General features: G+C 42.2%; 1 protein-coding gene across 5 annotated transcripts in view; it reads right to left on the bottom strand.

Moving 5' to 3' along the window:
* Positions 1-2,025: 2,025 nt before the first annotated feature.
* Positions 2,026-27,129, bottom strand: part of ARHGAP25 (Rho GTPase activating protein 25) — an 88,969-nt gene continuing 63,865 nt past the window's right edge. The window contains exons 5-12 of one of the 5 annotated variants that reach the window (XM_079110841.1): positions 25,533-25,740; positions 15,870-16,002; positions 13,153-13,226; positions 11,426-11,547; positions 10,478-10,674; positions 7,358-7,887; positions 4,188-4,332; positions 2,027-3,905 (exon numbers count right to left, since the gene is read on the bottom strand). In XM_079110841.1, the coding sequence (XP_078966967.1) occupies positions 3,867-3,905; positions 4,188-4,332; positions 7,358-7,887; positions 10,478-10,674; positions 11,426-11,547; positions 13,153-13,226; positions 15,870-16,002; positions 25,533-25,740 (1,448 nt within the window). In that variant the 3' untranslated portion in view covers positions 2,027-3,866. Of the gene's footprint in view, positions 4,333-7,357; positions 7,888-10,477; positions 10,675-11,425; positions 11,548-13,152; positions 13,227-15,869; positions 16,003-25,532; positions 25,741-27,129 lie in introns of all 5 variants that reach the window. The other 4 variants (XM_079110844.1, XM_079110843.1, XM_079110842.1 and 1 more) reach the window with 4 other exon arrangements.

Below are 27,129 nucleotides of genomic sequence, written 5' to 3'. Positions count from 1 at the left end.
TGGGTGTGTGCCATCCAGCCCAGCCGAGAATGTTGATTTAGTATTATCAATAGCAATAATTCAAAACAAACTTAGCAGTTTTAGAATCATGTTAACAATTCTGGTTGCATATTAGAATCAACTGGGAATTCCAAAAATTAAATTTTGAGGACCCATCCCCAAAGATTTCAATTCAATTGATATGGGGTGGGATCTGAGTGACAGATTAAATAAAAACAACTACTGAAGTGATTCTTCTGTACAGCTAACACTGAGACCCACTGTGTTAGAACAGTATCAGTAATACAAAGCAGGTGAAAAAAAATGGCCTCATGTCAGGTGGGTCTTGGTTGTGACCACATTTGAGGAAAGCCTTATGTCTAAAAGCATGAGCAATTAACGTCTGGTGAATTTCATACCATGACTGCAGTTTGGGAAAAAGAAGCCAAGAATTCTAAGAATCTCTGAATCGTGGGTTAGAGGAATCTCAAAAGTCACCTTCAATCCTCTTTCTCATTGAGTGGGAGCTCTCTAGTCATTTCAGTTTATGTCTCTGGGCCTCAGTTTTCCTGTCCATTAAGGGAACACTCAAGAGGGATTAAACACAAGAGTGTCTTCGTATTCTATTATCCCATAAGGCTAAGACAGTTTTCCAGCATCCAAGAAAATATGTTAGGAGATTTCATCCTTTTTAGCATTGTCTTCTCCTTCCTCGTCTGAGTTGCCCTGGGCAGTCTTCTGGGCCTCAGGCCCTCCAGCCCCAGCCTCCTCTGCTACCGGTCAAATGCCAGCCTGAGCTGGTGGCAGCTGGAGCTCCGTCCTGGGGCCTCCCTCCGCCCAGCCTTCTCAACAGGATGAAGGACTCCTTGTGATTTTTGTAAGGCGGCCCATTGCAGGAGCAGCCTCCGAGAGTTCGTCCTGCTCCCTGGCAAGCACGAGACCTGATCCCTGCTGGTATCTGCACAGGAAGCCGTGGAATGTGGGAGTTTACCCGACATGCACACGCATCTTCCCGTTCCCAGCCGGTGGAACCCAGCCAGCAGTGGCTGTGGCAGTGTGTTCCTTGTCCTCCCTGCTCAGCAGCCTCCAGTTGACTCTGAGTCCCCTGCTTCTTACTTTTCTGAGCAGAGCTTGAGGAAGTTGGTCAAAACAAAAACAAAAAGTGTTTATTACTTCCATCCTGTGCAGCAGGCTCTGTAGTAGAAATGCCGCACTTGGTCTCAAACTCTGACCAAAATCTATTGGGAGTGGATCATCCCTGACGCTCCCGAGTACAAGTTGTCCCAACTTATTGGAAAATCACCAAATCTGCCCTAAATATAAGAGAATTGTGCCCTCATCCGTGCCAAGCCCAAGGCTGCCAGGGAAAAGAACACTGGCAGGGAAGAGGGCAGGGGGTTTACAGTGTACACCGTAGACCTTTCCAGATCTCAGCAGGTGAGCTAGTAGGAGAGGGGGTAAGGTGAAGGTGGGGGTGTGGCTGGAAGAGGGGGCAGATTTAGTACAGTCCTGCCGATGGAATGGCTTTGTAAATAAAGGTGGAACTCCTGGGTCCAACAGAACACCTGGCATAGGTCCGTCTCCAGTATTACCCTCTAGAAACTGGCCCAGGGTCCAGGTGAGGTCTGAAGCCGCTCTGTCATGCATCACGTGCTTTTCCTTTTGAGGACAGTGGCACCAGACCGCAGATCTTGCCTGGCCCTTGGACTCTTGAGGACCTAGAGGAACTGTGTGTGTTCTGCTTGCGTGGAGACTAAAGTGGGAGGGGCAGCTGAAGCAAGCCAGAGTCCTCTCTTCACCTCCTAGTGCTTGCGAAGCTGGCACAAGCTCTGCTGACTCATAACATGGGCGAAAGGAACAGGACAAGAGGCATCACCGGGCCGGGAGAGGGTTGGGATTCAAACGTGACACTTCTACGTAGCCTGAGTTCTGGCTGCCAGACCCAGCAAGGTCTTAGAACATGGACCTCAAAACAGGCTTCAGGGCCTCCTCTTTGTACCTTTAAGCAAATATTCCCTGTGGAATTGTGACACTGGCTACCTTGCGTTGGCACCCAGAGTCAGTGCATGGCATCTGTGGGAGAACACAGGGACGGAAGCTATCAGAACCAACCACAGACACTCATCAACTCAAATCAAGTGTCTGGTTAAGTGTTGCCATGTTTATAACTCTGTAATTAAAAAGCAAATAGACCCAGGAAGTCAATTTTATTAGCATTTTTTAAGGTTCCAAATCATTTCCTCCTGATCTTTGACAAGGAGGCCCCTACCAGGATGCTCTGCGCTGTCCCCAACCCCTCCTTCAGTGTGGTCCTCAGGGAGATCCAGGTAACAGAGCAGGGCCCGAGTAGCAGGAATAAGAAACACTGGCCCTCCTGTCCTTACTTCTCACTCTGTAGGGAATGAGGCAGGGGAGTAACTGGAGTGAAGAAAACAAAGAAAAGGAACACCAAGGAAGCATATAAGCTGGGAGAGGCTGAACTCTCACTGTGGTAACCAGACTGAAAACCACCAGTTAAGCCATGTGGCTTCTTCTAGAGTTCAAGTACATGTATAGAAGTAATGGAATAAAAGATGTAAAATTGGTACAGATAATGCCCGAAAGGAAACAGGGCCCACCTGTAGTCTCCAGAGCTGAAAGCATATTGGGCAAATCTATGTTTTTACTTTCATCATTATTTAATTTCTGCCCTGTGTTTGTTTTATAAGATATATGATGTAGCAATACAGCAGTACATGTATATTCCGTCATCCCTCAACGTCTGTGAGAAATCATTTCCAGGACTTCCCGCAGATACCAAAATCCACAGGTGCTCAAGTCCCTTATGTCAAATGGCATGATACTTGCACACAACCCATGCACATCTTCCTGATACTTTAAACCATCTCTAGATCACTCATAATATCTAACACAACATAAACAGGCGGTTTGCAGATGGTTGATATCCTGAGCGCTTTAGTGAAGGACAAGAAAAACATCTGTACATGTTCAGTACAGATGTGATTTTTTCTCCCAAATATTTTTCATCTGAAGTTGGTTGAATCCATGGATGCAGAACCCACAGATGCAGAGGGTTGACTCTAATTTATAAATAAAATAAATATGCCTATTTTGAGGGATGTGTGTTTGAACATTTTCTATGGATGTGGTATACAATCAAAAATAATTGGAGGCCACCTAACTAAAATGCTGTCAAAAACCTTAAAAGGTTCAACCAGACTACCTGAGTCCTGATGTAGATGAGGAATAGTCAGCTGTCTGCTGGGAAAGCCCTCTCAGTAAACTCTCTTGCATTTGGGCAAAATAGAAATAAATATATATATGTATATATATATAAATGATCATGACTATTATTGTGTTAACCCACAATATGCACAATTCAGGCCACTGAAAGGCAAGAAGACCTGTAAAACAATCCATAACCTGTTCACCAATCTATGTCCCTGCAGAAGGGTGTCTGCTTCAAGGAACAGGTGTCTTTCACTAGTTCTCATAAAGGCATTATATGGATTGGCAACAGGCTTGCTCTCTCCTTTTTCTTTATTTGAATATAATTTTTTCATAATTTTGCACTTATAAATACAGTTGCTTATTTTGCCTTTGTCTAATGTGAAGTTTGAGAATCCTTAGAGAATTTCATCGGGGAAGAAGGGCAGAATGGAGTTGTGACCTCAGCAGATGCGGCCCCCCACCACACAGTCCTGGGGTGAGGTCTTGAGCGCTGAATATCACTGTCTGCCTGAGTCTCAGAGATGCCCTGGGGCCACCTGACTCAGTGAATCATTCCATATAGGAAACGAAGAACTCATGCCTCAGCCCAGCTTCCGGTTGGGGCCAGACTTCTGCCTGTGTCCTGTGATGTCTGCCTCAAGCTTCTTCATTGGACCTCACCATCCACGGTGGTGGAAGGTTCCACTTCGCTCTGCCTGAGACCACAGCGGAATACAGGTGAGTACAGCAACAACGTGATCATAGGTGTCCCCGCTCACCCTCATCTTCCTTCAAACCCCACTGATTTACTGATGGTTCCCTGCAAAGTGTCCTTTCCTTCTTAGGGAGCAATTCTGCTTCCCCATCACCAGGTAGCACCAAGAAAAGGAGTAGAGTGGTTCCCCTCCGGGGCATTCCTGATGCTCCTGGGACCCTCAAGCATCAGCCTTGGGCTCCTTCATCGATTTAACGAATTCTTTGACTTCTTCTTCCAAGACCTTGTTCCTCCGCTCAACGTCCTCCCGGGAGCGCTCCACGTTGCGGAGACTGATTTCCAGAGCCGCAAACTTCTTCTTCTCCTTCTCCAGTTCTTCATTGAGCCTCACCACCTTAGCCCAGACGTCATAATTTTCCTTCTCCAGGCTGTGAGGAAGGGAAGAAAAGGATGAATGAAAAGCGTATGAATTCTAGACTCTTCGCGGCCCTTCTCCCTCACTCATTTTCCATTCCCAAACACAAGAGCTGATGGAACAGGGGCCCCTTACTGATGTCCTCCCTCTCATGTGAAGACTCCCCAGTAAGCCTGAATTCTCAGAGCGTGTCTGAGCTCCACCTTTGTCATTTAACACCATCTTGTGACATTTCTGGCAAAACTGATTTTCATGTCGTCTTCTGTTTTGTATCTTCAACCAGATAAAATCTTTGAGAGAAGGAACAATCTCTCAAAGCACCTCTACAGCACTCTGCACCTGTTCTGTTCAAAAGAAACCACGGAAGGCCCACATATATTCCAGACTCCTAACACCTTTGTGCGCAGGATACTTCCTCATCCTGCTCCCAAGGATGTCTGGTTTAGAACCTGCCCTTATTAAGGTCCTTCTGGGGGATCAAGACTTGGGAATCAAAGGGAACTACTCTTAGGGGGTGTGGTCCTGGAAGCGCCACCCCCAATTCTGAATCATACTCCAGGTGAAAGACCTCAAGCTTTCCTGAATTATTGGAATTTATTTCCTTCCTTCCTTCCCCTCCCTCCCTCCCTCCCTCCTTCCTTCCTTCCTTCCTTCCTCTCTCTCTTTCTTTTCTTTTCTTTCTTTCTTTCCTTTCCTTCTCTCTCTCTCTCTCTCTCTCTCTCTCTCTCTCTCTCTCTCTCTCTCATTTTTGGACTGGAGCTTGAACCCAGGAACACTCTACCACTGAGCCACATCCCCAGCCCCATTTTGTATTTTATTTAGAGACAGGGACTTACTTAGCTTAGGGCCTCGCTAAGTTGCTGAGGCTGGCTTTGAACTCAAGATCCACCTCCCTCAGCCTCCCAAGCCACTGGGAAGAATTTTCATTATTATTGGCCAAAATCCTAATACAGTCCCAAGTGTCCCCTGCCAGGTTGTGCTGAATTAACCCTTAGGAATGAGTGTACACTTTCCATTTTTAAGTTAAAGGAAGGAATTTTAGTCCTATGAGGTGAAATTCAGATTGGATTGTGTGATTGGAAATTTGCTTCAGAGTTTCATTCTGTGGGGTGCTGCCTCCCTACTCCCCAGGTTTATATGGAGAACTGAGCTACCATCAGAGTCCATGCCCACTCTGCGTGTAACAGGCCCTCTTCAAAGTCTTGCCTATCCTTATCAATCTTTTGATAGAACAAAATCGGTCTCATTCCTTTTGGCTCTCTTATTATAAATCTAGTTTTTTTCTCCACTTTCTCTGGACCCTTCTGGATTGAAAAAAAAAAAAAAAAAAAAACCCAAGCAAAATACTGTGCTAGATGCTAGATCTTGAATCCTGAATCCAGTGGGGAGGTGGAGGCTGGGTGGGCTCAGGAGCCTGGCTGCCCTAGGTTCAAATCCCAGCCCCAGCAATGATAAGTCATGTGACCTTCAGGAAGTTTTTATGTCTCCTGAACCTCTATTTCTTCTGGGAAATGGAGGTACAGGGTTGCTGTGGGGGTTCCATGAGAAGTTGTTTCTGAAGCACAAAACTTAGGGCAGACTAACTGCCAGGCTATTGGTCCTCCTCCCTCTGCTGTGGACGGGGCTCCCCTGACAGCTAGATTCACAGGACTCTGTTCTATTCAGGAGGAGCAGCCACCTCTGTGGCAGCTGCTTCTCTTTCTACTCTGGCAATGACCCTTGTGTTAGAGTGTGATGTGAGCCTTCTCTGAGGCTGTACTGTCCACTGCCAAGATGTCACAAAAAGCTTATAATTCTACAGATGATCGATTACAGGTTCTCAGACAAAGGAGCTGCATTTCGCTTCTAGATGGAGCTGTCTGTAGGGAACAATGGATGGGGGCTCGGAATAGTCTTCCTTTCAGAAAGTATCCATAGAAATGAAAATCCGATAATTCACACTTCAAGATCTTATGACTAGTGTTCATACGGACACACTTAGATTGAGGTTTTCTCTTGCAAAGAATTTGCTGGCCCATCAGGAGTATCAAAAAGATTCCACAAAAATATTTTCTTTACCCCAAGGAATAAATTGTGGGCAAACATTTGGGAATTTGCATGAGATTGTAGCGCCAGCTGACTAACTGGCCTTCCGCTTCTGTTTGGACCCTGCAGTCTGCGCTCAACAGAACCAGTGAGAAGACAAATCATTAAGTGAGGCAGAATCAGTCCAGTGGCTTCCATCTTAATCAGGCTTCCTGATGGCTGACAATACCCTGCTGTGCCCTGGCCTCCTGTCCTTTTCTGCCCTTCTCTGCTTCCAGGTACTTCAGCTCCTGGTGTGCACAAACCTGCCAGACCCGCCTGCTTCTCAGGCCTCTGCACAGTTGCTTCTCTTTCCCCATCTCTGGGCCTGACTGTGTCCTCATCTCCTTCAGGCCTTTGCTTACACACCTCGTGAGCGAGGCCTTCCTTGACCACCCCATTTAACACTGGCACTTCTAATGGACTTCCTGAACTCTCCAACCTCCTGGCCGACAGCATTTTCTACCATCTGACATAGCATATATTTTGTTACACAGTTTTATTGTTCTTTTGTCCTCACAGGAAGAGAGCTGTCTACAAGCACAGGCACTTTTATCTATTGTTCTGTGCTGTTCCCCAGCACCCAGATCGGTGCTTGGTCCACAGGCACAGGAGATGCTCAAGAAATATTTGGAGAATCCACAAATGACAAGGACATGAAATATTTTTAAAGTTCTTCTTAACTCATTAAAGCCTGTTTACCCTTAAGGAACCACTATCTGGAAAATGTTAATGAAGCTGCTTAGGCCTAGATATTTAGATTTTCATAAATCTAATCTAAAGGTTAGGATTTTCATTAATTTAGGTATCTCATTATTCCCTGAACCTTTTGACTTATTAGGCTCGATTGGTCTAGATTACTGTCTTCCCTAGAAAGTTTCATAATGTGAATTTTTTGGCAGATAAGGACAATGCCTATTGCTTCTCCAGGTGGAAACCAAGTACCGCCTGGCGCTCCTCTTCCGGTAACTTACCTTTTAATCTGTTCCTCATACGTTTGCTTCTGTGTTTCTATTTCCTTTCGGAGTTCCTGGACCTCCCTCTGCAAAGAGTCAATTTCCTCTTCTCCAGAGTTCTTTCTTGCAAGCCCAGTTTCAGAGTTTGTGCTGCCAAGAGGATTTCTCCTGGAGTCACAGGCAGGGGAAGAGAGTGCACTGGCTCTATCCCCAGGGGACGCCGGCTGAGCAGGGACATTATCGTAGGTGGAAGTCCTCTGGGAGTCCGAGAGGGGGCGCCAGTCTTGAGACAAAGCTCTCCGATGTCCTTCCCCTGCCTTAGCGTCTGACGAAGGTGACCAGAACTCATTTTTAAAGATCTCCACTTTGCTACTGTTGGCACCTTGAAAAGCTGATGCCAAGAAACATTTCCGGTTAGGGAGTGTCTGAGTCCTTTTTCGGGATTGTAGCTTCCAATCTCCTGGCTTTTCCCTGGGGACCTTGCTGCTGTCCTGAAGCTGATCACTTGGTTGTAGTCCAGTAGGGCTTGTGGCATCAGAGTCACTTGCCTAGAAAAAATGGCCATGGGTGTTACATGGGATTTTCCACCTGTGGGTTCTGCCCCTAAGGATTAGAGCCTTGCAAAAAAAAAAAGAGCCACATTGTGACACTTTTAATTAGGAGACCATCTCTTGATTTGTCACTTTACTTGATGATCTGCATGGTAATTTTCCAAAAAGATATTGTACATAAGGAATTGGTCCATGCTCTAGAGATGAAGTACTGATTAAAATCATTTGCTTGTTTGTGGTTAAAAAAAATCCTTTTATGAGCAAATGATGGGACTTCTTTCTATGACTCAAAATTCGGAAACCACAAAGAAAAGTTCAATAAATTCAATCAACATGGATTTCCAGGACCTCCAAAAGAAAAAAGAGAACTAAAACAAACAAATCACCACATGCTAAATCAAAAGCCAAATGACAAACTGGCAAAAATACTGGAAACGCATATCCTAGGCAACTCCCCCTGACATATAAAGGGGCTTCTCCCATTGGCTACTCTCCCTTATCACAGAAAGCTTATACAGACTGAGAAGAAAAAGATGAACAATCAACATAAATATGAGCAAAGACAAGATTAGACAATTCATAGAGGAAAAACAATGCAACCAGCCCTTACATGTAAGAAAAGATACTTAACCCTCCTTTACAGTAGGAGAAACACAAATTAAAATTACTAAAATACCAGTTATCACCTATCAGATGGGCAAACCCCCTAAATCTGTTGGTGAAACTGTAGAAAAACAGGTTCTTTCATGCATGGCTTGTGGAAATATAAAATGACACAAACTCTAATCATTTTTATCAAAATTACACAATTTTTTATCCACTTATCCTCTGACCCAGCAATGCCACTTCTGGCAATTTATCTCAGAGATATATCTGGCTGACTACAAAAGGAGTTAAGGTCAAAGTTATTCCTTGTGGCCTTCTCTGTAGTGTAAAGGGCTGAAAATAAGTTGTGCATCTACAGAGACTGGTTAAGTAGATTATGGCACATGTACAGAATGGAACATTATATACCTGCCAAAAATATGAGGCCATGTGAAGTAGCTGTTTATGTATCAACATGAAAAAGTCTCTAGGATATACCACTAAGTTAAAAAATGCAGGATACAGAGTAATGTGTACATGTGGAAAGAGTGCAGATGGAGTGAAAGAGAGAAATTATGCTATATTTTGTATAAAAAGAGATAACAATTTACATTCATGTCTTTATATCTGCACAAAGAAATAATGGAAGCATGAATAAAAAAACTAATAAAGGTAGGAAATAAGGTGTGTGAGAATAGGTGAGAGAACAAGACTTCTCAATGCACATCTTTTTCCTCCCCTTTTGAAACATGTACATAAATTATATATTTTAAAATTAAAGAAAGAGAGAGAATTGAGCACAAAACATAAAAATGATAACATGAAAATCAGGGTTCAAGCTCCCTCTGTCTTCTAACTAATCATCTGCTTCAATAATACTCCCTGGAGTCAGAAGTATGTGGGTCCTGCAGTGGGAACTAGACCTAAATCCTACTCTATGACATTCTAGTGCTGCCATGCTGGGCCAACTGGTTGACCTCTCTGGCCTCAGGTCCTCAATCAAAAAATGTACCTGGTAAATTTTGTCTTACAATGTCATGGTGAGGACTCCAGAGGTGATCTAATTAAGCTTCCCAGCATAGGAGCTGGCCATCGCAAATAACAAATAGTGGAAACTCAACAAATGAGCATAGCAATGGCTATTCTCAAAGACTGCTAGGGTAAATTTTTTGCATAAAATGAGCATTTCTACATTGCATTTTTTTTTAGTGTTAGTAAGATGTCTATATCTAGACAAATTTTATCTAAGAAAAGCCACAGCTACTATCTCTATCACTTTTGTTTTTTCATCTTTAAGAATAACAGTACTATAGGTGATTTAATTTATCTGGTCAATGAGAAATCTTATATTTATTTGTTGACCACACAGAAAAGATGAAGCTGCTACATAAAGTTCACATGTTCTTTTTTAAAATATTTGTCCCTGTAGATATAAAAATAAAAATATTTGACCTTTGTAAATTATTGCCCTCAAATAGTCTACATGTTGGAATCTGCAGAGTTTTTAGACATTGGGAACGTGAGCTCCAGCTCTTCTGTACAAGTGGGGGGGCTGACATTGCTGAGACAGCTTATCAGGGGATGAGAAGTATTACACGAACACATCGCAGACTCTGAGGCAGGAATCACGTTTCAGGGTTAGCGGGAAGCCAGTTCTCTCTGGACTTTCACACAGAACTTTCAACAACTCTCACCAACATGTTTACAACATGGAATCTCTTTTTCCCCTTGAACTTCCCTGGTATATGTTTGAAAAGGTTTCTCTTTTGGAGAGATCTGCAGAGAGGATGGCATTGCCCAGATTTTACACAGGATGCCCGTGGTGGCCAAATGTTAAAGGAGGCCAGGATCTCAAGGTGAGTTCAGTGGACCTGCAGCAGCTGGGCGCCCTGCCATAGCAACATCCAAAGCTGCCGGCTTGGCACCCAGAGCAGCTCCACATGGAATGACCTGGATTAAAGGGAGAGACCGAGGGAGACAGAAAAGTCTCTCTGTGTCTTACCGTGTTACTAAAGCTGTCTGTCCTAGAAATCGGAGGGTCTTCAGTGGCATCCCAGCCCACAGAGCTTCGGGGCACTGGAGGTTTCTTGGGATCATTTTTCTGGGCAGCGGGTGACAGGGGTGCATCCTTGGACTTCGGGAAGAGGACTTCATGGTCTCTGATCATCATGGTCATCACTCTTTGGATCTGTGGAGTCCCTGAAAGAAAGAAGAAAGAGATTTGTAGTGCTGGACTAGGGGATAAGAGACAGGTGGTTTTCAACAGTTTCCAACCATGGGATATCTCCAAACTCAGCCCTGGAACCATGGGGCGCCGAAGAACCTCATTTTTCTCCTCTCAGGACCCTTCTTAATTGCTTGGAGTAGGATATTACTACGAAAAGAATGGTCTAGGAGGGTGGAAGAGGGAGCCATTAAGGTTATTTTCAGCCTATAATTCTCTGGATTCATTTCTGATCAGGAAAATAGCAATATTACAGAAGAGAACATGCAGACATCTTTCTCTCCTGATGTGGTCCTCAATGACGCCTAGTTTCTTACTGGACACATATCAAATGCGTGCCGGGCACACTGCCTCCCTGTACCCACAGTATGTATCAGTACAAGACACAATCTCAGAAGTCTTCTCAATCCAGCAGCCTCTTTGTGAGCTGACTCATAAAATGAAATCTTGTTCACTCCACCTGGCTAAGGTATTTCAGGAAACACTAGCTATTTTCATGTCAGCCTATGATGCTGCGTGACCATGGGACAAGTTTTTGATCTCTCTCAGATGTTGTGGTTTGGCACATGGACGTCATTCCAGGCCTCCTTGCCTCACAGGGCTGTTCATATGATTCAGATCAGATAATTGATTGGAAGCGCTTGGCAAAATGCAGAGCCCTGCACAAACATAAGGGTAGTGCTGCCATCGTTACTGCCCCTGGGCCTGCTTTCTGTGCTTGTGTACCTCTCATGATCACAGCAGGGTCTTCGACCTTCGACCGGATAAGATTCACACCAATCACAGTAGCCAGATTGTCCACGCTCATCTTGTTGACAGCACAGTTCAGCTGGATTTCATGTAGAAACCTGCCAGGCAGCCAAGAAATCCCAGGTAGACCACAGGAAGTTGCCAGGAGAAAGTCCTTACAGGGACAACGAGGTCTCTGCCTGATCTCAACTCTTTCCTTCTGTCTCAGGAACAGAATTAGCCTGCTCTGCCCACAGAGTTTAGCTCTGGCCTGAAGGATCCAAGACTAAGATGGGAGGAGAAATCATGAAGGATTACCCAGCCGCTGGAGGCTGAGTGGGTCTGGGGACACAGAATCACATAAGTAGGAGGCTGGATCCAGTTCAGGAAGTTAAAAGGTGACTAGAGAACTAATATGGGCATTTGACTGCCCTCCAGTGGCTGGTCTCCCAGTCCTGAGACCCATCCCAACCACATCTCCAGAAGGAAAACTTTATCCCTGAGGTCTCAGGGACCGGAAGCCAAGGTGCCTCCTCCCACCCACCCTCCCCTCAGAGGACCACACAGATGCTCAGCGGGTCCTCGAAAACTGACAATTAACTTTTACCCATTCAAGGCATGAAATTCTCAGATACACTGTAAAAGAAATAACAACAAAAGCCTGAACAAATCTACAAGGGATTTTCTGGATCCCTTGTAAAAAAAAAAAAAAAAATTTAAATGGATAGATGGAAGCAACATAACTCTACCATGATGTAAAACTAAAGAACTAATAAAAAACTGAAATATATGATAGCAATAGTGAGAATCAGAGACTTGCCAAAACCTAGGACGTTTCCAAATATAAAAGATGAAAATAAAAAGGTTTTCCAAATATACAGATTATTAAATAAATGGTGATGTGTCCAAATGATGAAACATTATGAAATAGTATGGAGTCATTTATAATCCTATTTTATAATATAGGAAAATGCTCATAGCACAAAAATAGGGCAAAAAAAGCAAGATGCAATTTAAAAATTTCAGTTTGATATAAAAATCTTCTCCTACATTTATATGGATATATGAAAAGATCCATCACAGAGAGAAACATCCAGAAGGAGAAGTGTCCAAGTGTTCATAGAGATTATTGCTAGATGAGGGATTGTGTAATTTTTATTTTTTATTTATAATTTGCTATATCTTCCTGGTTTCCAAATCAAGCAAGTAACACTTTTATGATCTGGAAACTACAACACATTATTTTTACAGAACAAAAGACAAAATTCGGGTCTGTCTGGAATGGTGACTCAGGTTCCCACTGCAGCAGACACATGTCACAAGGATGTCATGTGGCAGGTCCCCAGAAAGGGCTGAAGGAAAACCAAAGGTGGCCCAGAATGAATGTCTGGGGTGTTAAGTTATGGTCCAGTGTCAGGAAGACCAGAAATAATTCTAGAAACATAAAGATTCTGGATTCTGTTGCGTGTCTCAGGACTCTGATGGCACTGGGGCAAGCCTGAAGGAGGGAGCTTGTTCATTCTGTGTGCTCACCAGGCTTTCTAGGGATCCTTGAAATTATCTTGTGGAAACAGGAAGCTCCCTCAGTGCTCTGTGAATAGAGCTGACCTTTCTAAATTCTGGGCCAGAATCTCTGCAATCCCAGAAATGGATCCTCCTCTTTTAACCAGGGGCTTCATTCTGATATGCCCCAAAACAGTAGAGTTGACACCAGGGACTCTCACCTGCAGATGTAGCTCAGGAGACTATAGTTGTCCCGGGGAAGGCTGGAAAGCTGCTTCATCAATTCCTGCTGAGCCTGGAAGAGATTTTAAACACCAGTAAAGGAGTCTGCCCACTTGTCAACAATGAGATCAGGCAACATAATTGGTGCATCTGTGCAGAAATGACACTTTGGCAGTCACTCCTCTTCCTATACTTTTGGGAGTTTAAAAAAAAAAAAAAACTTGGAAATAACTCTAAGTAATCCTAAAGTTGCAAAAAATAGCACAGGGTGTGTCAAGGGTTTTATTATGGTGCATTTTTTAGATTTATCTGGAATTCTTCCAACCTACTCACCCTTGACCTTGAGCTACTCCAAGGCCTAAATTATTTGACCATTCACACAACAACCATTGGCTTAATAAATGCTCGAGATGTAATGATCAATTACATAAAGAATTGGGCCACAGTCAATTATCTCAGAATCACTTTGAAAGTGAATAGGCCTGAGAAAGCTTAGAGCTCTTTAGCCTTGCTGAGACTTGCTGGGACACAGGACCGGCTGATCAATCAAAGGGCAGATGCAGGTTTGGGCTGGTCAAGCTCTGTGATGACAGTGGATATCAGGAGTGGTTGCTGGAGAAAAGCACATGTCAGAAAGAGGAAGGACACGAGATCTTTGTTCTTTTTAGCTGTCGGTGGGGTCTGTAGTCACCATCTATGATATCCTGCTTATGAGAGTGTGCAAATTCATGTGAGACCCAAATACACGCTCATAAAATCTGAGCTGCTCTCCAAGAAAAGACTCACCATGTAGACTTGTCAGTACAAATGCAGCCTCGTGGTGTAGACCCTCTGATTCAGAGTGCCTGCTTCTTGATGAGATGCCTCTCGTCAGCTGAGTCCCCCCTCCAAGCAACCACCCCTTCCATATTTTAGCCAGCGAGAAAGATCTTGTTCCCTTAGTACTGCCAGATACACATCACTATAGACATAGAGACTTTCAAAATATGTTGAGATTGGGAGAAATCGGGAGAAGCTGGTCCGATGTGAGAAAGTTCAGGGGTTGGAGTTTTGTCAAGCCTGCATCTGACAAGTCTCCCATACTCTCCCTAGAACTGAGGGGTGGGAGGTCACCTGAAAGATCTATCTTTTTAGCCCAATTTAAAAATGTTTTCCATAACATTTTATTAGTTTCACAAAGGTGAGCTGATATATCTGTATAAATCAAGACCTCACATCCTCTTCTCCTTAACCCCACAAAATTCATAATTTACGCACAAAATACATCAGATCATGTGATCTAATTTTTACAAGGAAAAACAGCTATAATGGCCACAGCAGTTTAGCCACATCATTATTGCTCTCTTCCTGTCCCAATTTTGAAATGTAAAATAGCCTTTCTATCCATGCTGAGATCTATTCAAACCATGAGGCTCCCCACTGTCAGTCAGGGTGGAAATTCTCACAGACGTGTTAAGTGATTAGGACACTATTTCTTCATTCACTCGAAAAATTCATTTTAAAAAATATGTATATTCTGTGGGGGTGAACTTCTACCTCTTACTGAGGTAGAGCAGAAAATTAACCCCCTACACCAATATTCTTTAAAAAGCCACTCACTGTATCATATCCCTTAGTCCTCAAAGCAATCCTGGGTATTGTGGATATTATGAAAATTATCTCAGCCTGTGTGGTCCAGTATAGTTGCTTTTTGCTACATGTGGTTATTTAAATGTAAATAACTTAAATTAAGAATTTGGTTCCTCAGGTACACTAGCCACATTTCAGTGACTAGGGGTTACCATATTGAACAGTGCAGATAACATAATGTTTCCATCATTACAGAAAGTTCTATCGGTCAGAGAAAGTAAACCAAATCTCATAGAATATTTGCCTACGGGTAAAATCACAGTTAAGTCTAGGTCTTCATTAGAGGTTTTTCTGTGCACCACTTTGCCAAAGAGAGCTTTAGAATAAGTCATGCTAAGTCAACCTAGTTAAAGGGGATATTTAGATCCCCACATTAACAGTATAGCACAAATATCATGGCCATTTGGTATTCAGTCTTGGTTAAAAAAAAAATGAGGGTTTTATTACTGTTAGTTATGTTATTGATTAGTCAGTTGGTTTACTAATATGTGTGATGGTCGTGGACTATAAGACCTCGATGGAGATAATTTACATAGGATCAAAAGTCCTCCTGGTGGTGAACTTATATACTCTCACTATGAAGCTGTAGATGGCGATTCCAGACCCTGCAGTCAGCTATCACAGAAAAAATCACAGCAAAGTTCCCTGTCCTTCCTTTCTCTGGTAGTGCTTTCTTCCAGCAACCACTCCTGATATCCACTGCTGTCCCAGAACTCGACCAGCCCGAACCTGCACCTGCCCTCTGGCTTGGTCAGCCTGTCCTTGTGTCCCAGCAGGTCTCAGCAAGGATCCAGAGCTCCAAGCCTTTTCTGGTCTCTTCTCCTCCTCTTCTCACTATTTTAGAAGTGATTCTCAGATAACAGACTTCAGTGCATTACCTCACTGGGTTGTTACGCTAGGAAAGGTTGAGTACCGGCCACCCTGATTGGCATCAACTGCCGTTTTGCTGCTGAGAAAGACCCAGTTTGACAAAGCATCTCACCAAAGGGTGTGGGGTCCCCTGACTCACTGCCTTCTACCAGAAGAGTGTTCAGGAAACCAATTACTTTCTTCTAAAGCAGGACAACTGAACCAAGGAGACACAAACCTTTGCTTCATCTGCATTCATAAGCTGCCCGCAGAGCAGGAAGCCCTCGTACTGACTCCAGGGAACCACTGGCTCTGGGAGGTCTCGGAGATAGAGCTTTAACAGTGAGGCCACAGTGTGCACATCTGTGTCTCTGGAAGAAAAAATAAAAAAACATTCCTTGAAAGGGAAACTCCAGAAGTCTTCTCACCTCCACCCTGATGGCCTACTGGGTACGACCAGAAGTTCTGGGGGACATGTGTCAAGGCGTAGAGTCCACACATTGTGGCTTATTCCTCTGGGAACACAACCCTGAACACTTCCCCCTCTACTTCACCCAACTGCCTCAAAGTTCAATTCAAGGCCCACTTTTTCATTAAACCATTTTAAATTATTTTGTCTTTATTGCTTTCTTCTTTCTTCAAGCCAGACCTAACAATTTGCAGTCTTGTTTCTAATTTTGTATGTGATAACTAACTCCTTTTTATCTTTGACTCAGTGACTTCTTCAGTCTCCCAGAGTACTTAAAATAATTCTCAGATTCGTTCATGTGTTTCTTCGACAATCCATTCAATGGATGAACAACGAGAAACTTTTTTGTTTTGTTTTGTTCTTGTCAAGCACGAGGATTTTAATAGTAAACCCAAGAGACACACAGGCTCCCTGACCTCACTGGCCACAGAGCTAGGAGGACACCAGTATGACCAGGTCCTTACAGTGCTGTGTGGTTACTGCCATGAAATGGGAAGTCCAGGACCCAGGAAGTGAATGGACTCAGGAAGTATACTGTATAGAAGTACAGAAAAGGAGTCCCAAGCCAGTGTTGGAGAGTTGTAGATGAAGGAGCACCTCTGAGAAGTGGCAAGGAGTTACACCATGAGGCAGGTGGCATGTGGCTGGAGGGCATGGAGAGGAGGTCCCACTTTAGGAGCTGAGACCACTTTCAGATGACTGCATGAAAGAGACACTGACTCTGTGCTTCAGCTTCTCTATTTAAAGCAGAGGTTGGCACAACATAGCCTGGGAGGCAAATCTGGCCCAGCACCTGCATTTGTGTAGCCTGCAAGCTGAAGATGAGTTCTGTGTGTTTAAATGGTTCACTTTCTTGGCTGCTCTGTGGCATGAAACCAAGAAAGCAGGCAGGCAGCTTCTCAGCAAGGTGGGTGAACCACAAAAGGGGACGGAGGGACTTTACTGGAATTTAAAAGTGGACACTCAAAACAGATCGGGGACTCAGGAGGTTGGATATAATAAAATAAGGAAAGATCCCAAGTGCCACAGTGGCTACCACAGCCAGAGTCACCAGAGTGGTTCCTCCACAAGCAAAGTGGAAGTATGAGGGAATTAAAGGAACCTGCATTTTTAGGAGGCCCGAGGCGTGTCTGGGTATGAAGAGTTTAGAGATCAAGGACATTTCCCGACTGAACTGAAAGGCATGCTGCACAATATCCTTGTGCCAGAAAGAAGCTGCCAACTCTCCTGGGGTGTGCAGAGGACAGAGGAAGGAACCATTTTGCAGACCCAGTGAGGGGATCAGCAGCTGCAATCCCAAACTCCTGGCAAACCCAAATTTGGCCTGAAATACAGGCCTGGCAAACCCATACTGCATGACAGATAGTGTGCCTAAGTGACCAGGAGGAAGTCAAGCATGGAGAGGGGTTTACACAGGGGACAAGTGGTCATGGAAACCCACCCGGCTCTTCCTTTCCTCCTCTAATCCAATTGCTTGCAGGACTGGCTGGGAGAGAAGTGTCTGGCCAGGAATTCAAAAGGGTGGGAGTGGGAGAGACTGAGTATGGAAACTGAACCCAAGACCAGGAAACATGGGGTCCACAGGAGAGCTAGTGGAATAAGACTTGACTCCTCCACCTTAAGAGTGGAACCCAAGGGCAATTCCTGTGGTGCAGTCTTCCAGCATGGACCAGCAATTGCTGGGCCCAGGAGGAGTGCTGATTTAAAATCTGCAGACCAATCAGCATTCAGCATGAGCCTGGAGCCCACCTAAATGCAAACCTTGCCTCCAGGAATTCTGCGCAGGGGATTACCTGCTCCCTCTAGCAATCCAGAGGGTGGAGCCCCAGGATCCAGACAACCTCACCTAACACTGCTGAGAGGAGAGGCTGAGAATCTCTTGAACTCCAATGGAAAGAATGCTTTAATTTTCGTCAAGATTTTTTTTTTTTTCTCTCTCTTTTTTTCTTGTCTCTAATTGTGACCTTAATGGTTCATGGACATTTATATATACTCATATTATTTTTTCTCATTTTCAGATTTTTTGAAGTTAGTTATTTTTCATGGATCAGGTTTTTTAGGACTAGGATGTTTGGTTAGTATATTTCAGTTTTGTTTTGTCCTCTTTTGTATTTTTAAAATTTTCACTTTATACATATTTTTCTCCCACCTATCTATTTCCCTTGACTCTCTCTCTTTTCTTCCACTAACAGTCAATCTCTATTGTTCTCTCTTTCACTATTCCTTTAATTTTTTTACTTCTTCCTTTTCTCCTACTCCTTCATAATCATCATATTGTATATCACATCTGTTCTCTCCCTGTTCACCATTCAAAATTTTAAGCCCTTTTGCAAACTTACTGTTTTTATTGCCAGTGATAACAGATCACATTGTTTCTGTTTAGTATGACAATTAACACTGTAGACTTCATAGCAGGAACTGTTTGGTTTAATGCTGTATGTTATTTGCATTGGCTGTTATTATTATTTGTCTCTGCCTAAACAGTGAGGTACTGGAAACATTCAGGGACACTATAAGTCTACAGGGTAGAAACTCTACTGCCTCAGGTCTGTACTGATAGCTGAGTCAACACACAAACAACATGAAAAAGCAAACGGAACACATCACCTTAAATAAACCAAGATACTCCAGTAACAGAATGCATCAACACCATAGTGGAAGAAATGTCAGAGAAGGCATTTAGATTGTACATAGTTAAATTGATCTGCCAGATAAAGGATATAAGGAATGAAATCAGAGAGAAAAACCAGGAAGTGAAAAATCACTTCAAGAAAGAGACAGAGATTCTGAAAAAAAAAAAAAAAAAAAAAAAAAAAAAAAAAAAATCAAGCAGAAATCCTCAAAATGAAGGAATCAATAAACCAAATTAAAAATTCAATGGAAAGCATCACCAAAGATTAGACCACTTGGAAGACAGAACCTCAGGCAAGGAAGAAAAAATATATCATCTTGAAAATAGAGTTTACCACAGAGAGAAGATGTTAAGAAACCATGAACAGAACTCCCAAGAATTATGGGATAACATGAAAAGACCAAATGTAAGATTTATTGGGATAGATGAAGGCACAGAGATACAAACCAAAGGAATGCACAATCTTTTCAACGACATAATATCAGAAAATTTCCCAAACTTGAAGAATGAAATGGAAACTCAAATATAAGAGGCTTATAGAACCCGAAATGTACAAAATTAGACCAGACCCACATCAAGGCATATTATAATGAAAATGCTTAATATACAGAATAAGAATAGAATTTTAAAGGCTGCAAGAGAAAAATATCAGATTATATACGGGGAAACCAATTTGGATCTCAGCTGATTTCTTAACCCAGACCCTCAAAACTAGGAAGTCATAGAATAATATATTCCAAGCTCTGTAAGAATATTGATGCCAGCCAAGAATACAATACCCAGCAAAATAAAAGCTTCAGATTTGAAGATGAAATAAAAACCTCCCATGATAAAAAAAAGTTAAGGAATTTACAACTAGAAAGCTTGTACTACAAAACATACTCAATGTTTCACGAAAAAGAAATGAAAAATAAAAGTGAAGACCAGCAAAGAGAGGAACTACACTAGAAGAATAGTCCATCAAAGGAGAAACTAATTCAAATTAAAAACCAGAAATAAAAATGACCAGGAATATCATATCTCAATAATAACCTTGAAAATAAATAACCTAAACTCATCAATCAAAAGACATAGACTGGCAGACTGGATTAAGAAACAAGACACAACAAGATGCTGTCTCTAAAAGACTCACCTCATAGGCAAAGACATCCACAGACTGAAGGTAAAAGGATGGGAAAAAACATATCATTCACATGGATTTCATAAACAAGCAGGGGTTTCTATCCTCACATTAAAGTGAACTTCAAGCCAAAGTTAATCAGAAGGACATTTCATACTACTTAAGGGAATATACATCAAAAAGACATAACAGTTGTATTTATGCCCCAAACAATGGAGTATGTACATACATCAAACAAACCCTTCTCAACTTCAAGAATCAAATAGACCACAACACAATAATATAACCCACCTTTAACCCACCTATCTCACCACTGGATAGATCTTCCAAACAAAAAATGAATAAGGAAGCTAAAGAACAAAAAAGTACAATTAATAATTAAGATTTAACAGACATATATAGGATATTTCATCCATCAATGACTAAATACACTTTTTTCTCAGTAGCACATGGATCCTTCTCTAAAATAGACCATATTTTAGGCTACAAAGCAACACTGAGCAAATATAAAAAAATAGGGATAATACATTCTATCAAATCATAATGGAATGAAATTAGAAATCAATGATGTTAAAAAAATAGAATCTACTCTAACACCTGAAGACTAAATTGTATGCTATTGAATGACAATGGATAGAATAGTAAATCAGGAATGAAATAAAAAATACTTAGAGATAAATGAGGATAGTGATACAGCATACTAAAATATCTGGGACACCATGGAATCAGTGCTAAGAGGAAAGTTCATTGCATTGAGGTCACTCATTAAAAGATTAGGAAGTCAACTAATAAATAGCCTAACATTACAACTCAAATGCCTAGAAAAAGAAGAACAAATCAACACCAAAAGCAGAATACAGGAAATAATCAAAATCAGAGCTGAAATCAATGAAATTGAAACAAAAGAAACAATCCAAGAAATTGACAAAACGAAAAGTTGGTCCTTTGAAAAAAAAAATTGATAAACACATATCCAAGCTAAAGAAGAAAGTTCAAATTACTAAAATTCGCAATGAAAAAGGAAATATCACAATGAGCACTACTGAAATACAGATGATAATCAGAAACTATTTTGAAAATTTATACTCTAATAAAAAATTGTGAAGATATTGACAAATTTATGGAGATATAAGAGCTACCAAAGTTGAATCAGAAGGACATATAATTTAAACCAATCAAATTCAAACAATGAAATAGAAGACACTATCAAAAGTCTGCTGACAAAGAAAAGCCCAGGACCAGATGGATTTGCAGCTGAGTTCTACCAGATCTTCACAGAACAAATACCAATCCTTCCCAAATTATTCCATGAAATAGAAAAGGAAGGAACCCTTCCAAACTCATTCTATGAAGCTAGTATCACTCGATACCAAAACCAAACAAAGACACATCAAGGAAAGAAAATTTCAGACCAATATTTCTGATGAACATAGATGCAAAAATTCTTAATGAAATACTGGCAAATCACATACATATTAAAACATATTAAAAAGATACTGATCAACTGGGGTTCATCCCAGGGATGCCAGGTTGGTTCAACATACAGAAATCAATAAACATAAGTTATCACATTGATAGACTTAAAGACAAGAATCACATGATGATCTGAATAGATGCAGAAAAAGCATTTGACAGAATTCAGCATCTGTTCATGCTCAAAACACTAGAAAAACTAGGGATAGTAGGAACATATCTCAACATTGTAAAAATTATCTGTGCTAAATCCAAAGCCAACATGATTCCAACTGGAGAAAAGTTTAAAGGATTTTCTCCAAAAACTGGAATAAGACAAGGATGCCCTCTTTCACCACTTCTATTCAACATAGTCTTGGAAACTCTAGCCAGAGTAATTAGATGAAAGAAATTAAAGGGATATGAATAGAAGAAGAACTCAAACTATCCTTATCTGCCGATGACATAATTCTATATTTAGACAACCAAAAAATTCCATTAGAAAAGTTCTAGAACTCATAAGTGCATTCAGCTGTGTTCCTATATATCTGTGATAAATCAACTGAAAGAGAAATTAAGAAAACTATCCCATTCACGATAGCCTCAAAAAAATGAAATATTTGGGAATCAATCTAGCAAAAAACGTGAAAGACCTTTACAATGAAAACTACAGACCACTAAAGAAAGAAACTGAAGTAGACCTTAGAAGGTGGAAAGATCTCCCATGTTCTTGGATGGGCAGAATTAATAAAAATAGCCACGCTACCAAAAGTGCTACATGAATTTGATGCAATTCCTATTAAGGATCTGATGACATTCTTCATAGAAAGACAAAAGGCAATCATGAAATTCATTTGGAAGAATAAGAGACTCAGAATAGCCAAAGCAATCCTCAACATGAAAAGTAAAACATCACAATACCAGACCTTAAACTGTACTACAGAGCTGTAGTAACAAAGACAGCATGGTATTGGCACCAAAACAGACATGAAGACCAATGGTACAAAATAGAAGACAGAGAGACAAACCCACATACATAAGGTTATTTCATACTAGACAAAGATGCCAAAAATATTCAATAGAAAAAAGATAGCCTATTTGACAAGTAGTGCTAGGAAAACGAGAAATCCATATGTAACAAAATAAAATTAGACCTCTATCTCTCACCCTGCACAAAACTCAATTCAAAGTGGATCAAGCACTTAGCCATTAGACCAGAGACTCTGCACCTAAAGGAAAAAAAGCAGGCCCAAATCTCCATTGTGTTGGCTTTGCAATTGAATTCCTCAATAAGACTCCTAAAGTGTAAGAAGTGAAAAATTAAGAATCAATAAATGGGATGTTTTCAAACTAAAAAGTTTCTTTACAGCAAAGGAAACAATCAAGAATGTAAAGAGAGAGCCTACAGGATGGGACAAAAATCTTTCTCACCTGCACCTCAGATAGGGCATTAATCTCCAAGATATATAAAGAACTCAAAAGCTAAAAAAAAAAGCTTAACATCAAAAAACAAATAGCCCAATCAACAAAGGGGCAAAGGAAATGAACAGACACTTCATAGAAGAAGAAATACAAATGGTCAACAAATATATGAAAAAATGTTCAACATTACGAGCAATTAGAGAAATGCAAATTAAAACTACACTGAGATTTCATCTTACTCTAGTCAAAATGGCAATTACCAAGAATACAAGTAGCAATAAATGTTGGTGAGGATGTGGTGGAAAAGGTACACTCATACATTGCTGGTGGGACTGCGAATTGGTGCAACCACTATGGAAAGCAGTGTGGAGATTCCTCAGACAACTTGGAATGGAACCAACATTTGACCGAGTTATCCCACTACTCAGCATATACCCAGAGGATTTTAAATCAGCATACTATAGTGATACGGCCACATCAATGTTTACAGCAGTTCAATTCACAATAGCTAAGCTATGGAACTAACCTAGGTGCCCTTCGACTATGAATGAATAAAGAAAATGTGGTCTATACACACAGGGAATATTATTCAGTCATAAAGAAGAGTGAAACTATGGTATCTGCCAGTAAATGGATAGAACTGGAGACTATCAAGCTATGTGAAATAAGTCAATCCCAAAAAACCAAAGACCAAATGTTTTCTCAGATATGCAGATGCTAACTCACATTAGGATGGGAGCGGGGGGAGTTGTGGAGGTTCACTGGATTGGGCAGGTAGAAGTGGATAGAAGGGAGGGAGGATTGGCATGGGAAAGATAGTAGAATGAATCAGACATAACTTTCCTATGTTCAAATATAAATACATAACCAGTGTATTTCCACATTATGTACAAACACAAAAATGGGAAGTTATACTCCATGTATGTATAAGTCAAAATATATTCTACTGTCATGTATAACTAAAAAGAACAAATAAAAAGTATTAAAATAAAGAAGACTATCTCATGTCAGGTGAAAATGATATGAAATTCAATTCCAGCACCTATAAATGTAATTTTAGATGAAAACAGCCACATTTATGTATTGTCTTTGTTTTCTTACTGTAAAAGCATCACACACTAGTTGTGACAATGACCATTTAACTATGAAACCTAATATTTAATATGTGGCTCATTAAGAAAAATTTTCAGACTCATGGCTTACAAAGGCTATTGCATTTATTCTGCAGAGCAATGAGGCAAAATAAATCTTCACCTACCATATACAATCATGGGTTGCTTATCAACAAGGATGTGTTCTGAGAAATGAGTTAGGAGGCAATTTAGTCATTGTGTGAACATCGCAGAGTGTACTTCCACAAACTGAGATGGTCCAGCCTACTGTATGCCTAGGCTACTCGGTTTACACCATTGTATATGTGGTCTTTCATTGACCAAAATTTATGTGACAATGTGATTGTATCTGAAGCTCATTAGTGAGGACATGTTTATTCCATGTTGATGAAAACTGGCATTCCTGGGAGGAAACCCTGGGGGTGTGTTGAAAAGCTGCGATGTGGTAAGAGGTACGGCAACCTGGCATCTCCTTGGTTTCAGCAATGGGGATCATAGATTAGACTGGGTGGGTGCAACTCCTGTACAAGGGGGGGTGGATTTGGACAGGAGAAGGAAAGAGGCAGCTGAGGCAACAGAAAGAGGATCACCATCGAGTACCTGACTGTAAAGCTTCGTCTTGGACTTTTGAGGACATTTTCCGTTTTGGTTTTGCTCTCCATAGTCTGTTATTGGCACTGTCTTCTGAAAGCCTCCTCTTTTGCAGCTTGTGAACTTTCTACCTCAACAAGAGAACACAGCTGGCCTGGAGCCCTGTTTACACTTCATGGCTGCCCTCAGGAAATCTGGGGTGGGTGGGGAGGACCATTCCCCTCACAGGGGGATCCTGAAAAATCGTGTCCTGCTGAGTCACAGTCTAAAAATGCCTTTAGGTGAAGTCAGGCTGGGAAACACACTATTGTTGAAACACAAAGAGAGGTTCCTGAGAAAAACGGCAGAAAGACAACCAGCTGACAAGCTTCAGGGAAGTCCTGCAGCCACAGCCTCTAAATGTTCCTATGGGGCAGTCCGCCCTGTTCTCTTTATTAGAACCTGGGGACTCTGGTTTGATTGAGGCCTCTCCTTCACCCCACATCCAATTAACCTCCCAAATCCCCTCCATCCTGGCAGGTCAGGGGCAACCCTCGGCCCCACCCCTTTCCTTTCCCTGTCCTGCTGCAGAAGTTCATTGCCTTTTCCGGATTCTGTGCCAGCCTGCTCTCTGGTGTCCTGCCTCCAGCACCCTGTGCCATACACACTGTCCACTACCTGTCATCGCCCCCAACACAGAAAGCACACCCACAGACTGAATGAAGAAAACGAAGAAACGAGAAAAACAGCATAAAAAAGAAACTGGATCCTTTGAAGTGAAACAACAATAAAAAAGTCAAACCCTTTGACACAGTACATTCTCCACCATACCACGGTCTGTACCGTCAGCTCAGTTCTTCCATGCTTCTCCTCTTCCCAAAGGGTGGCTTTAGGGTAGCTCCCAGCTCTACTCCTGGACGTCACTTATCCCAGCAAGGCTCTGATATAAGTAACAGCCCACTCTCTTAACTGTGTCAAAATTCTGTCCCAAATTCTGACTTGTGAACAGAACAAAAAGGCTCTTTGTGTTGCGAGCCGCGGTTCTTGGAAGCGTCTGTGCAGGACCCGTGGCTCTGTCTGCCCTCTCCTCTCACCCAAGCCAGGCAGAGGAGAGGACCACGCACCTGTCAAAGGAAGGCCGCTCCCCAGCATCAAAAGCATCTCTCAGCTGCTTCACCAGGTTGTCCTGGCCAGGCAGGCGAAAGATGCCCTCCTCATTCACGCCGTGCTCGAGGATGAACTCTGCACACTTCTCCACCAGGATGGGCACCAGGTGGGGGCCGAACTTCTGTTCATAGGCCACGGTCTCATCCAAGCGCTGGCCGAACACCGCTGGAAAGAGAACAAAGCCCATCATTCTGCCCTTTCCTCGATCAACTGATGGAGCCAAGTGCTCTGCCTGGTTTTCTGTGTCACCTGTGGCTTTAAAGAATTTAGTGTCTCATACTAAGTGAGATAAGCCAATCCCAAAAAAACCAAAGGCCAAATGATCTCTCTGATAAGCTGATGACAATACATAACAGGGGGTGGCCGGGGCGGGGGGAGGCAAGAATGGAGGAAGGATGGATTGTATAGAGGAAAAGAGGGATGGAGAGCGGGGGAAGGAAAAAAACAGAATGAGACAAACATCATGACCCTAGGTACATGTGTGATCACACAAATGGTGCGACTCTACTTCGTGCAAACCAGAGAAACAGTAGTTGTACCCCATTTGTGTACAATGAATCAAAATAAATTAAAAAAAGAATTCAGTGCAATGATACTAGTCAAGACATGGGAGACAAATTACTCATTTTATTTCCTGAAGCTCTAAATTTGGGGAATGAAATTTGGGGCAGTCTCTGTCAGTTATTTTTCTATTGACCCACACATTTATATATTTAAAACAACAGCTGGAGTTTACCCAGTACTTGAGTGCTAAAAATGGTACCAAACACTTTGCACACATTTATTATTTAATCTTCTACCCATTTTACGTTAAAGACACTGAGCTTTAGAGGTGCTAGTGAACTTTCCGGCACAGGCAGTATAAGGCATGGCACTGTCAAAATTCAAGCCCAGACAATAGACTCCTGGGAATGTATGCACTGAACCATGACAGCAAGCAGGCCCTTTGGAATTCCGCTTGAGTCACAGAGCATTAAAGCATAATAGCCACACAGCATTGTCTCATACTGTGCTAAACCTTTGTGACATTTAAAATAACTACTATTATCAACGTGGCCACAGAGCGCACGTTCCTTCACCTCGCAGAGTTCCTGGGGTGGATGCGGTACAAATGCATTATGTCTAATTAGTTAACTGATTAACACTTGGCGAGCTGAACAGACACTTCATTCTTTTGAACTATTTCCACAGGGCACAACTCCCACGTGTGGCATTACAGGGTCAAGGGGTTTGAACATTTTTATACCTGATGGTATGCAAACTGCTTTCCAAAAATCTTTTCTCCAATTGTGCTGCCTCCAGCTAGGCAAGCGAGGACCCGCGGCACCCCAGCCGACAGCACTGGGCTCTGGAATTCCCCCACCCACCCACCGTGGGTAACAGTGAGTTTCTAAATGAGGATGATCCTTGCCTACCTATTCTTCCGTCAGGCCCCAGGCCTTAGGGTCCTGAGGGTTCAGAGGACAGGCTGTGGCTTCCGTTCTATTTGGCCCAGTCTATCTTCTGTCACAACCAGGCCTCTGTTTCACCTGGCACTTGGATCCCTAGGACGCT

Source organism: Sciurus vulgaris, assembly GCF_902686455.1.
Source record: "Sciurus vulgaris genome assembly, chromosome: 14".
Classification (NCBI taxonomy): Eukaryota; Metazoa; Chordata; class Mammalia; order Rodentia; family Sciuridae; genus Sciurus; species Sciurus vulgaris.
This window is presented reverse-complemented; position numbering and strand designations above follow the sequence as displayed.